This window comes from Prionailurus bengalensis, chromosome B1 (assembly GCF_016509475.1).
Source record: "Prionailurus bengalensis isolate Pbe53 chromosome B1, Fcat_Pben_1.1_paternal_pri, whole genome shotgun sequence".
NCBI lineage: Eukaryota > Metazoa > Chordata > Mammalia > Carnivora > Felidae > Prionailurus > Prionailurus bengalensis.
Window position 1 is genome coordinate 142,423,122 of NC_057344.1, and position 13,028 is coordinate 142,436,149.

The following is a 13,028-nucleotide window of genomic DNA, read 5'->3' on the forward strand; positions in this document are numbered from 1 at the left end:
AGTGGGTGACAGAGACTAAACGCCCAAGGAACTGCTCCCTGCCCTCTCCCTACTTCTCACCTCTACCACTGTCACCCCCCAAATATTAGACCATTTGTCTCCATTGCCCTGCAAAGAATTTTCACAAGAACAGTTCCGTCATTGATACCAAAGAGTCGGCTTCTCACTTTGATTTATCACCACAACCTTTTGAATGACAGGAAGGTAGACAAATTAAAGGCAAGGTTACAATATACTAAACTTTAAGGACCAAGAACTGGTTTATCTTACAGTTACTTTCACTTTGTCTTACAAGAAGCACAAAAGAGCTTTAACTTTTCTTGAACAGTTCCAGTCATACCTCAGTAGTTCTTTAACTCAACTGTATATGATCAGTTAAATTAATGCATTACTATCTAATAGGGATTTATTTCAAGCAACTGAGTCACTGGAATTAAAATGACAACTGTTTTTGATGCTTTAGGTTATTTCATTTCCTTATTCTTCTACATGAAAAATATTATGACCATTGATGTTTAATAGAGTAGTGAAAATTGGGACACATGCTGAAATCATCAAGCATTTCTGAACCTCAGAACTCTTCAGCTTAATGAAATTTTAGTGAGAAAGTAAAATAACGGTATATTTGATGTCACACTATTCAGTAATTTTATTGTAGTAAACAAATGAATTTATACAATGCTTGGTAAACAGGGAACGAATGTCAGGATCACAAATCTTGAATCAGCACGGAGTTAGTATCAGTCCATCTTAACCAACATGGACTAGACCCAAGTATAGTAGCAGAGTCAACTCAAGAGCATGGGGGAAGGAATTAGCTGTAGTAAGGTTGATACAAGGAAAATCAAACTTTCTAATTCTTACTGGCAATACCCAATTATATATTTTATTGACAGAAACAGAATCTTTATTCACCAATCCAGATCAATAAGGGCAGGAGAGAAAAGCATTTAAAGAGAAGATATCCCAGGTTCCAAGAGAACTATCTGACTGAGAGGTGGTAATTCACCCAGGCTGGTGCTTCATAAGCAAGACTGGACATGCAAGTAAGAAGATGCACAGTAAAATAGGTCAGAAAAATGGAAAAGACTTTTAACAGTGCATTTTGTTGCTATCTTCTATCTGTATCATTTCATCCTGGGCTATGTAGATTTGTCCTTCCAAAAGCATAGGCTATACAGGGGCCAGCCAACTATGGATCATGGACCAAGTCCAGCCTACCACCTGTTTCCATAAACTTTTATTGGAATGCAGGCACGTCCACTCATTTACATATTATCTATAGCTGTCTTTGTGTTACAATGGCAGAGTTGAGTAGTTGTTTCAACCGAATGGCACACAAAGCTGAAAATATTCACTATCTGGCTCTTTACAGAAAAAGTTCACCAACCCCAGGTCATATAGTACCTTCAGTAAACACAGAAATTGATACAAAAAAACTATGATTACTGTCATTACAATTTGGGGTAGGACTACCATTAAGGATATATTTAATTGTGGTTTTTCATATTCCTTAAATAAAAATATTTATGATAAAAATTTTATGGTGTATTATGGCTAACAGCTCTTGGTGAAATATTTTCCCACTATGATACCTCTGTAGATAGAGAAAGAGATAAAAATTTCACCACCAAAAAGTAAAACATCCAACCCCCTGCCACTGCTATGAGGAAGTCCCATTGAGCATAAGACATTTTATGGCCTTTCTTTGCTAGGTCTTTCTTTGCTAGGTGTAAACCTAAATAGATATAAGAACCATCACGTCTGCCTAACTCCCTGCCTTTCTATACCAAACACGACCCAGATTCATCCCTCCGGTGTGTGGCCACAACTGTTGGAAGCAGTCAGAATGCCAGCCCTCACCTCCCTCAACATCTTTCTTGCTACATCTAATCAGAGCCCATAATGTAAAAAGGGGGGGGGGGGGGTGGAGACTGGGAAGTATGTGTGTTGGAGGAGGCAGAGAGAGTGATAAAAAGTAGCAGGATAGGACAATGCCTCAACTGAAAAGCACATGGTCACTGAGAGGGAGGAAGAGAGCCTTTGCAGCGGTGCATACTGGGGATTACAGTTTTTTTTTGTTTCACATATTAAAAATGTAAGAGGGCTGAGCAGTGGAGGTAGAAAAAGATCCAATCTTAGTACAATAGGGACATACTAAATGGAAACCCTCAGACAAGGAGACATATTTCTTAGCATCTGGCTATGGATCCAAGAAGGGGAGTTAGCCAGGGGCAGGCCACTTACCCTTGCAGCTTTCGAGCAGTGGGTATGGACAGATTTCTCTTGATCAAGGATAAGTAAATAGAAGGCAAGGAACTTGGGAAAAACCCTGAAGAGCAAACAAAACTAATAATGTTCTGAAGATTCAGAGAAAGAGCAGACTTCTGAAAACTACACCTATAAGATCTTAAAAAAAAAAAAAAAAGGACTTAAAAGCAATTTTGCAACTTCAGTAAGATGCAAGAAAATGCAGTCTTTATTAAATGGAAGCAAGCAGCAATAAAGAAAGAAAAAGCATTAGGATAAAAAACTAGATGAACCAGTGAGAGGAAAAATAAGGAAGAATTAAAAGAAAATTAAAGTGAAATAGTCAAATTAAAATCAATACTAGAAGTGGTAAATACAAACTCAAGAAGCTCTCTCCATATGAAGAGGAAAGACACAAAGTGAAAAATGGTAAGAAAGAACATGATTGATAATAAGGGGGGAGGGGAGCAATCCAAGAATCATCATAACTTTCTGGAGAAATGAGAATAATTGGAATTAATATGATTAAATCAAAACCATAACTGGAGAAAGCATTTAAAAAACTAGAATACAGACTGAAAGGGCTTCACCATATTCTAGGCAACAAGGTGAAAAGACACCTCACCTAGAAATATCCTGAAAAATTTTTTTGATTATAAAGATAAAGATACAACCTGCAAGAATCCAACAGACTAAAATTAGCTGAACACAATGGAATAGAAAGCAGACAGACATCAGACTTTCCCACCAGGGCACCAGATTTCAGGATTCAGTGGAAAAGAGTCCACAGAGTTGGGATGTGAAGAAATTAATAATGGCTCCCAATTTTTGACCCCTCCAATTATACCTAATGTATGTGGGCAATAAGAAAATGATTTTCAGGGGTGCCTGGGTGGCTCAGTCAGTTAAGCATCTGACTTCGGCTCAGGTCATGATCTTGCAGTTCATGAGGTCGAGCCTCATGTTGAGCTCTGCTAATAGCTCAGAGCCTGGAGCCCGCTTCAGATTTTGTGTCCCCCCACCCCTCTCTGCCCCTCCCCTGTTTGTGCTCTGTCTCTCTCTCTCTTTCTCAAAAATAAATAAACATTAAAATTTTTTTTAAATAATAATTTTCAAACACTTAGTGGCTGAGAAGACATAGAATCTTCTACCTTTCTTGAAAGAAGATTCAAAGATGAGGTTCAACCTACTCAGATTAATCAACATGGGGAATGGGAAAATTATAGTATTTAAAAAAAATTGGTGGTAATATCATCAGAACCAACTCTCATCAGACCGAACAGACCATTTTAATGTACCTACAAAAATGTGGATGGGTCAGAGCTCTGTTCACAAGGCATCTGGACAAAAGTTGAAAGCAAGCAATTTCAGTATAAATTTACATCCCTCCCTAAGAGAACAACACCCTGTTTGAACATATGATATTTCTTTTTGTCAGAGATTATCACCAACTTCTCTTTTATTGTTATTAATTTATTTTTTAATTTAAATCCAAATTAGTTAACATAGAGTGTAATAATGATTTCAAAAATAGAATTTAGTGATTCATCACTTACATATGACACCCAGTGCTCATCCCAACAAGTGCCCTCCTTAATGCCCATCGCCCAGTTAGCCCATCCGCCCACTCAACACCCTGCCAGCAACCCTCAGTTTATTCTCTGTATTAAAGAATCTCTTATGGTTTGTCTCCTTGTTTTTATCTTATATTTGCTTCCATCCCTCTATGTTCATCTGTTTTATTAATTCCACATATGAGTGAAATTATATATTTGTCTTTCTCTGACTTATTTTGCTTAGTATAATACACTATAGTTCCATCCACGTTGCTGCAAATGGAAAGATTTCATTCATTTTGATTGTTGAGTAATATTCCATTATATATTATATATATAATCAGCATTATATATATTGCTGAGTATATTCCATTATATATACCACATCTTCTTTATCCATTTGCTGAGTAATATTCATATATATATATATATATATATATATATGTGTATATATATATATATACACACACACACACACATACCACATCTTCTTTATCCATTCATCAGGCAATGGACATTTGGGCTTTCTCCATACTTTGGCTATTGTCAATAGTGCCGCTGTAAACATTGGGGTGCATGTGCCCCTTCAAATCACTCCTATATCCTTTGGATAAATACCTAGTAGTGCAATTGCTAGGTTATAGGGCAGTTCTATTTTTAATTTTTTGAGGAACCCCCATTCTATTTTCAAGAGTGGCTGCAGCACTTTGCATTCCCACCAGCAGTGCAACAAAGATCCTCTCTCTCTGAATCCTTGCCAACATCTGTTGTTGCCTAAGTTGTTAATGTTAGCTATTCTGACAAGTGTTAGGTAGTAGCTCATTGTGGTTTTGATTTGTATTTCCCTGATAATGAGCAATGTTGATCATCTTTTCATGTGTCTGTTAGCCATCTGGATGTCTTCTTTGGAAAAATGTTTATTCATGTCTTTTGTCCATTTCTTCACTGGATTGTTTTTTGGGTGTTGAGTTTGATAAGTTCTTTATCTCATATGTCATTTGCACATGTCTTGTCCCATTCCTTCAGTTGCCTTTCAGTTTTGCTGATTGTTTCCTTCGCTTTGCAGAAGATTTTATCTTGATGACGTCCCAATAGCTCATTTTTGCTTTTGTTTCCCTTGCCTCTGGAGACATTGAGTGAGAAGTGGCTGCAGCCAAGGTCAAAGAGGTTTTGGCCTGCTTTCTCCTCAACGATTTTGATGGCTTCCTGTCTTACATTTGATGGCTTCCTGTCTTACATTTAGGTCTTTCATCCATTTTGAGTTTATTTTTGTGTCTGGTGTAAGAAAGTGGTCCAGGTTCATTCCTCTTGTGTGTTGCTGTCCAGTTTTCCCAACACCATTTGCTGAAGAGATTGTTTTTATTCCATTGGATATTCTTTCCTGCTTTGTCAAAGATTAGTTGGCCATACCTTTGTGGGTCTATTTCTGGGTTCTCTGTTCTGTTCCATTGATCTATGTGTCTGTTTTTGTGCCAGTGCCATACTGTCTTGATGATTACAGCTTTGTAATATAGCTTGAAGTCTGGACTTGTGATGCTTCTAGCTTTGGTTTTATTTCTCAATCTTTTCATTGAGGGCTGATTTGTGACCCAGTATGTGATCTATTATGGAGAATATTCCATGTGAACTTGAGAAGAAAGTGTATTCTGCTGGTTTAGAATGAAATGTTCTGAATATCATCTGTTAAGTCCATCTCGTCTAGTGTGTCATTCAAAGCCATTGTCCCCTTGTTGATTTTCTGCTTAGATGATCTGTCCATTGTTGTAAGTGGGGTGTTGAAGTCCCCTACTATTATGGTACTATTACCAATGAGTTTCTTTGTTTGTGATTAATTGATTTATATATTTGGGTGCTATCACACTGGGCACATAAATGTTTACAATTGTTAGATTTTCTTGGTGAATAGACCCCTTAATTATGATATAATGCCCTTCTTCACCTCTTGTTGCAGTCTTTATTTTAAAATCTAGTTTTTATGATATAAGTATGGCCACTCCAACTTTCTTTTGATGACCATTAGCATGATAGATGGTTCTCCAACTCCTTGCTTTCAATCTTCAGGTGTCTTTAGGTTGAAAATGAGTCTCTTGTGGGGCACCTGGGTGGCTTAGTCAGTTAAATGTCTGACTTTGGCCCTGGTCATCATCTCACGATTTGTGGTTTGAGCCCCTCGTCAGGCTCTATGCTGACAGCTCAGAGCCTGAAGCCTGCTTCGGATTCTGTGTTTCCCTCTCTCTCTCTGCCCTTCCCCCACTCATACTCTGTGTCTCTTCCTCTCAAAAATAAATGAACATTAAAAAAATTTTGAAGTAGTTCTTGTAAGCAGCATATAGATGGGTCTTGTTTTCTTATTCATTCTTATACCCTATGTCTTTTGATTGGAGCATTTAGTCCATTTAGATTTAGAGTGAGTACAGAAAGATATGAATTTAGTGCCATTGTGTTGCCTGTAGAGTTGATGTTTCTGGTGATGTTCTCTGGTCCTTTCTAGTCTTTGTTACTTTGGTGTTTTGTTTTGTTTTTTCTTTTCTCCACTCAAAGAGTCCCCTTTAAAATTTCTTGCAGGGCTGGTTTAGTGGTCACGAACTCTTCTACCTTTTATTTGTCTGGGAAACTCTTTATCTCTCCTTCTATTTTGAATGACAACTTTGCTGGATAAAGAATTCTTGGCCACATATTTTTCTGATTCAGCATGTTGAATATATCCTGCCACTCCTTTCTGGCCTGCCAAGTTTCTGTGGATAGGTCTGCTGCATATCTGATCTATCTTCCCTTATAGGTTAAGGGCTTTTTTCCCTTGCTGCTTTCATAATTCTTTCCTTATCTCTGTATTTTGTGAATTTGACTATGATGTGCCTTGTTGATGGTCATTTTTTGTTGAATCAAATGGGAGTTCTCTGGATTATCCCAGCCTCTAAAATGTGATTACAGGGGCGCCTGGGTGGCGCAGTCGGTTAAGCGTCCGACTTCAGCCAGGTCACGATCTCACGGTCCGTGAGTTCGAGCCCCGCGTCGGGCTCTGGGCTGATGGCTCAGAGCCTGGAGCCTGTTTCCGATTCTGTGTCTCCCTCTCTCTCTGCCCCTCCCCCGTTCATGCTCTGTCTCTCTCTGTCCCAAAAATAAATAAACATTGAAAAAAAAAATTAAAAAAATAAAAATAAAAATAAAATGTGATTACAACCATGAAACAAAAAAAAAAAAACATATCCACATTTGCCTACAAAAAAATTGGAATAAATTACCCCCAAAATATATGTGGTGTTTTTGAATGGTAGAAATATAGATGATCATTTTCTGCTTTTCTGCCTTTTCCAAACTTTGCTTAGTAAGTACAGATTCCTTTTACAATTTAAAAGAAAAAAAAAACTCTTACATTAAAAATCAAGTTTTTTCTGAAGCTCAAGACTGGAAATACACTTTTTCTGATGGACTTGTGTGTTTTTAACATTTAATGAGTTAATGCATATAAAATAGTTGCAATCATGTTCAAGTCTGTTAGTGACTATTGTTATTGTGATTATTACTATACATAAATGTTATATAACTCAACATTTTGGAAGGCCATATAGTATAATGGTTAAAAATATGAGTCAGGTGGGGCACCTGGGAGGCTTAGTCAGTTGAGCATCCATCTTCGGCTCAGGCCCCATGATCTCACAGTTTGTGAGTTTGAGACTTGCATTGGGCTCACTGCTGTCAGCATGGAGCCTACTTCAGATCCTCTGTCCCCCTCTCTCACTGCCCCTCTACCACTCACCCTTTCTCTCTCTCTCAAAAATAAATAAACATTAAAAAAAAATATGAGTTGGGTGTGGTCTGTTGAATTTGTGATGCAGAATTGACTAGGTTAGAAGCACTGCTACTTCCTAACTGTGGTACCTTACGCAAGTCACTTAAGCTCTCCATATCTCAGTTTCATCTACCAGCAAGAGGGGATGATAATAATGGTTCTTACTTCATCAGGTTTTTATGAGAACTACAAAGCCCTTAAAATTAATGACTGGCACATAATAAATGCCAAAACTGTGATGATGGTGATGACAACGATGATGGTAGAAGGTAGACAGTGGTGGTGATGTTACCATCAAAAGCCTAAATTTTATAATGCCCCTTTATATCATCAGAACATCTCATATTTAATAATGATATTAAATCAAGAAAAATATTTCTAAATAATCTGAGAGTTGTTTTTCTAAAGTATGTGATGGCAAAAATACAAACTTAATGATACAAGAGTGATTAAAATCAACCTATTTTTAAGACTCCAGAATGCTTGTATATCAGCTAGCTCTAAAGTATGGTACCAAATTTCATCTTTTTAAATTAATTATGTATATCAGTGCAAAGTATATGTGAGTGCAGTGTTTGAAGCTAGAGTTTGTGTTTAATGTTTTTAAAAATGGGAACTAGCACTTTCAGTTATTCCAATATCTATCCCCCTAACAGGCAGTCCATTAAGGTTAAAAAATGTAAAGCAGAAGGCTCACAGTGCGGTGTTTCCTCCATGCCTCCTCCCACTTTCCTTATTGCAATGGTGGCAAACTGCTTAATTACCCTTCATACACAAGGGAACTGAATCCTGGAAAGTGCTAAATCAAAATGCCCCAACACTACAGCGTCCTCTGAATGTGAGATATTGTGCAACTCTACAGAGAAGCTCATTTGTAATCTCAGCACTGGGAGAAGACTTTGTGATGAATTGGGAGATGTGACATGAGCATGGTGGTTGTGGTAGGGTGGGTAATACAATCTAGTCTTTCAATTAGATACATTTTCCCTTTATTTGGCATTTAGCATTTCTTGTCTAATTGCCTTTTGTCTGCCTTTAAAAATATTGCCCAATTGTCACAATATGCCATGTTATTGATTTTGTTTTATTTGACACAAAGTACTGCTCTGTATCAACTGAATGTTGGCTTCCAGCTTTTCCTTAGATCAAAAATGAGCTGTTTTTCAACTGGAGGCAAACTCCTTTCATGGTTATCTGTCAACTGCCAAGGAACATCCATAGGAGCCTCTGGAAGAGTAAAAACTATAAAATACCATGTATACCACATTTATTTGCCATTGATTTTCTCTTCTAAATTTGTGTGAAGAGTCTAACGTTTTGAAAATCAGATGAACTTTAAATGAAGAACAAAATCCCACCATTTTTTAAAGCTTCCCAGAGAAGATTTGAATAACTTGAACCGTTATCTTATAAGAATTAAAAAGTACACATCTGGATAATCATGTTCAAAGACATGCATATGTCTTTAAAAGCAAGACTATACCTATGCACTGAGACACAATACCTGATCGTATTACTGGCTTTTCCAGATGTTTAGCTTGACATTTTTGCAACATCTGCAACTGCCTTCTTTGTAGGTACCCTCAAGGCTCACTTTCATTACGTAAAGATTAGCCTAAATGGCTGATAATTAGACCTATCTATAGCTTCTAACAGTAAAAGAAACATCTCAAGGGTGGTCTCCAAAAGTATAAGGAAAACAAAACTGCCTTTGCTTCTTTTTCCTACTACTTTTGAGGCCTGCCTGACAAACTCAGAAGAGGCTCAAATTCCTGAACAGTGAAGTTAATAGTCTATGAAGGATCCATTTAGAGGCTGTCTTCCTTACCTGGTTACAAAACAGAGGTTGACACTGAGCTGTGAAGCACTGGGCGACCCCATTTCTACACACACATTTAGCACACCGACTCAGTGGCCAGTCTTCCCCATCCTGGAATACACGGCCTTCATAGGAACAAGGTTCTGGAAGGTCAGAAAAAATAAGGATTACTGGGGGGATTGTACTTGCTGATCCCAGGGCTGACTGCATGGGTGTGCAGCCAGTGTAGTCACACAGGGCCCTGTGGTTGGGGGTGCTCAGACTTGGGGATTAAAACTCTGCAGTCAGGGGCACCTGGGTGGCTCAGTCAGTTATGTGCCTTACTCTTGATTTTGGCTCAGGTCAGGATCTCAAGGTTTGTGAGTTGGAGCCCCATGTCGGGATTCACCCTGGGGAGCCTGCTTGATATTATATATAGATGATGATATAGATGATATAGATATAGATAGATATAGATTAGATATATAGAGATAGAGATAGAGATAGAGATAGAGATAGAGATAGATAGATATAGATATATGTCCCTCTCTTTCTGCCCCTCCCTTTCTCTCTCTGTGTCTCTCTTTCAAAATAAATAAACAAACTTTAAAGAAAAAAAACTCTGCAGTCACAGTATGGAGTTCTTAATAACTTCCTAAGTTTTGTAAGTGAAGTCTGGTGAGACAACGTAACATGTGCTAGGGAGCCTCAGCTGATGCATGGTCCTGCATTCCACTACCCCCTTGCCTTCCTGAGATGGGTTCTCAGCCACTTGCTCCCAAAATCACACTCAGTTGATGCGGAGAACAAAGGCAAAAGAAATGTAAGAAAAGATTAAATTTCCTCCGCAGCCCATTGACAAGTACTTAAGACAGGGTGACCTTCCTCTAGGAACTCAGCTGCCTTGATATTAATGCTTTGTTAAGGGCAAAAGGCAACCTTAGTTTGACATTAGCCCGACCTCCAGGATCCTATAAGTCTTCTTAAACTTTTAAAAATCCCTTTAGAAACTTCCTTTACCTCTACCACCCCAACCAAGATATATGTTAGTAATCATCCTCCAAGCATATGGCCCACTGATATACATCTGAAGGACCTCATGTCTAAGGTTTTACTAGACAGTAGTAAATGATCCTAACAGCAGCTAGCTCCTCAAAGTCCTGGAAACCTTGCTTCCAAATTCCTTAGAGACTTATGCTCTCCCTAACCCCCTTCCAATGAAAGTATATAATCAGTCACTCCTCACAACCCCAGCGCAGTTCTTTCTGCCCACAGATCCTGTCCCTGTGTTTTAATAAAACCACATTTTTTGCACCAAATATGTCTCAAGAATTCTTTCTTGACTGTTCATTCCTGGACCCCGACATCACTGTGAACACTGCCATCTTGCACCCACAGCAGGGACCTGGATGCGGGTGCTAGGGGAGTACATATGCCCTATGCACCAAGTAGCAGGATGTGGCCTTGGGGTGCCTGTAAGGTCTCCACCAGCCCGGGAAGTATCCCCACGCCTGAAGGAGTAGGACATTAAATCGCAAATTAAAAACTTGACAGTTGAGAAAGACCACAGAAGAAAGACCCACTGCCTTTTGAACAAGGGGCCCTGTGTTTTCATTTTGCACCTAGCAAATTATGAAGTTGGCCCTGGCTGATCCTCCAGTCTCTCCAGGCAAAATGCTTCCAATATGTCTTTCTCATGGAGGCCAAGAAGAAAGCCTCTTAAAGCATAAGAAAGGATCCCACAAACTCAGCCAGCCTACTCACCACCCACAAACTCTGTTGTTCAAGTATTTTTACTTGCAGGGTTATTTGGCCCAAAGCAGCTAGCTGTCAGTCCTCTTCTGGTGGATGACATCTGAAATGTGTGAGGCAAGCATTGTACTTTCATCATTTCCTAAGCATACTTTTTAATCCCTGTAATGGTTCTCCAGAGTAACAGATTGCCAGGAATGGAATAACAGGGGATGAGAAAGAAACCAGGGTCTTTTCAAAGGGAAAAGGCAAAAATAAGAGTGTAGCTTTCAGGTATTATTAAATAAAAGAATAATTTTTGTAATCATATGCCAGGAGAGGATGTAATGCAGTAATGACAATAATTTGTATTTGTCGTGAAGTATACACTATTTAGTTATAAAAATGGGAGCGACATATAGTCCTAAACTGTAATAAAAGGAGGACTTGGACCAAGCACGGACTCCAAGGTAAGGACCTGGAAATGTGCCCCTGGCTTGCTGAACGGGGCCTCGGTCTGTAGGCAGGCATATTCTCCACAGTGAAGGTGCCATAGAGACAAATGAGTTACCGGCTTCTTGCTCTGTGTGTCTTGGAGAAAGATGTTATGTCATTTCAAAGACCAGCCAGCAGAATTAGCGCTAGTGATGCTACATGGAGAAGTGATTTGTTCATTCTTCTCTCTGCCAAGAGGCAGGAGGAACTACGTTGGCCCTTATGGAATCATATCAGAGAATCTCGTCCCTCCTCTTTTTCCTTCTTGGGAGCTGCGGATGCAGAGGGATGCATCTGGCCAGCACAAAATAAATAAATCGGAAACTTGCAGAATCCCAAATCTGGAATGGAGCTTGGAGATCAGTTCCAGCCTCACTCTCTGCAACATTGCTTCTGCCAAGTATAAGGATCCAACTTGGTTCCAGTAAAGAACCGGGTTAGGGGTCTTTGAGCCACACTGAGCAAGAAAAAGTTGGGATGTCACCACGTAAACCTCAAAGGCAAAGAGGGTTTCTTTCCAGAAGTTCATACTCACTCCCAGGGCCCACACAGACTGGGCAGCAGCTCCCTTCGGGGATGAATTCCAGCTCCTGCTGTGTGCACAACAGCGGTGGGCATGGCTGGGGCATGCATCGGACTTCCCCATGCGTACACGAGCACACACTGCACGGGGAGGAGGCCCACTCTGTCCCATGCTGGGGGTGAGGGGAAAAAAGAATAAGAAGGTTATTGTCAGAATATAGCTTTCATCTGACCAGACAGAAGCAAACCTCTTACACAAATGAAGGACGGTGCTCAGGAGAGATGGAAGAAGGCTCTAGGCTTACAAGGTTAAGACCAGGATTTATAATGTTCCAAGCCAGAGACCAATTAAAAACCTGAATTTTCTTTTCTTTTTAGTATCCCTAAGATTTATATTTGAAAATTTCAGAAATACACAAAAAGAAAATAAAAGGTACCCTAACCCCAATCATTTAAAAAATTCTATAAAGTCTAAAGTAAAATATACACACATATACATACATATATTTACTGAATTCTTTTTTTTTAATATATGAAATTTATTGTCAAATTGGTTTCCATACAACACCCAGTGCTCATCCCAAAAGGTGCCCTCCTCAATACCCACTACCCACCCCCCCCTCCCTCCCACCCCCCATCAGCCCTCAGTTCTCAGTTTTTAACAGTCTCTTCTGAATTCTTTATAATGGTCCTATTATTTTCAATAGCTCTCACTCTGTTCCTCTTTCTCTCTCTCTTTCTTTCTCCTTTTTTGCCTTTATTTTTTAAAACCCTGATTAGTTCCCATATTCCTCTTTTCCTATCCTTCCTCCTCTCAGTCCCCCTCTGCCTGTCTCCTGCTCCAATAATCTTTAGGTCCTGGGGAAATACGACAGCCAGCAAGAGG

The 13,028-nt window shown here is 39.2% G+C and overlaps 1 protein-coding gene across 1 annotated transcript in view; it reads right to left on the reverse strand.

Annotated features, from left to right (window-relative positions):
• FRAS1 (Fraser extracellular matrix complex subunit 1) overlaps positions 1-13,028 on the reverse strand; it is a 428,246-nt gene that overhangs the window by 243,874 nt on the left and 171,344 nt on the right. Inside the window, exons 5-6 of the mRNA XM_043572402.1 lie at positions 12,156-12,315; positions 9,425-9,558 (exon numbers count right to left, since the gene is read on the reverse strand). Of these exons, the coding sequence (XP_043428337.1) occupies positions 9,425-9,558; positions 12,156-12,315 (294 nt within the window). The remainder of the gene's footprint in view (positions 1-9,424; positions 9,559-12,155; positions 12,316-13,028) is intronic.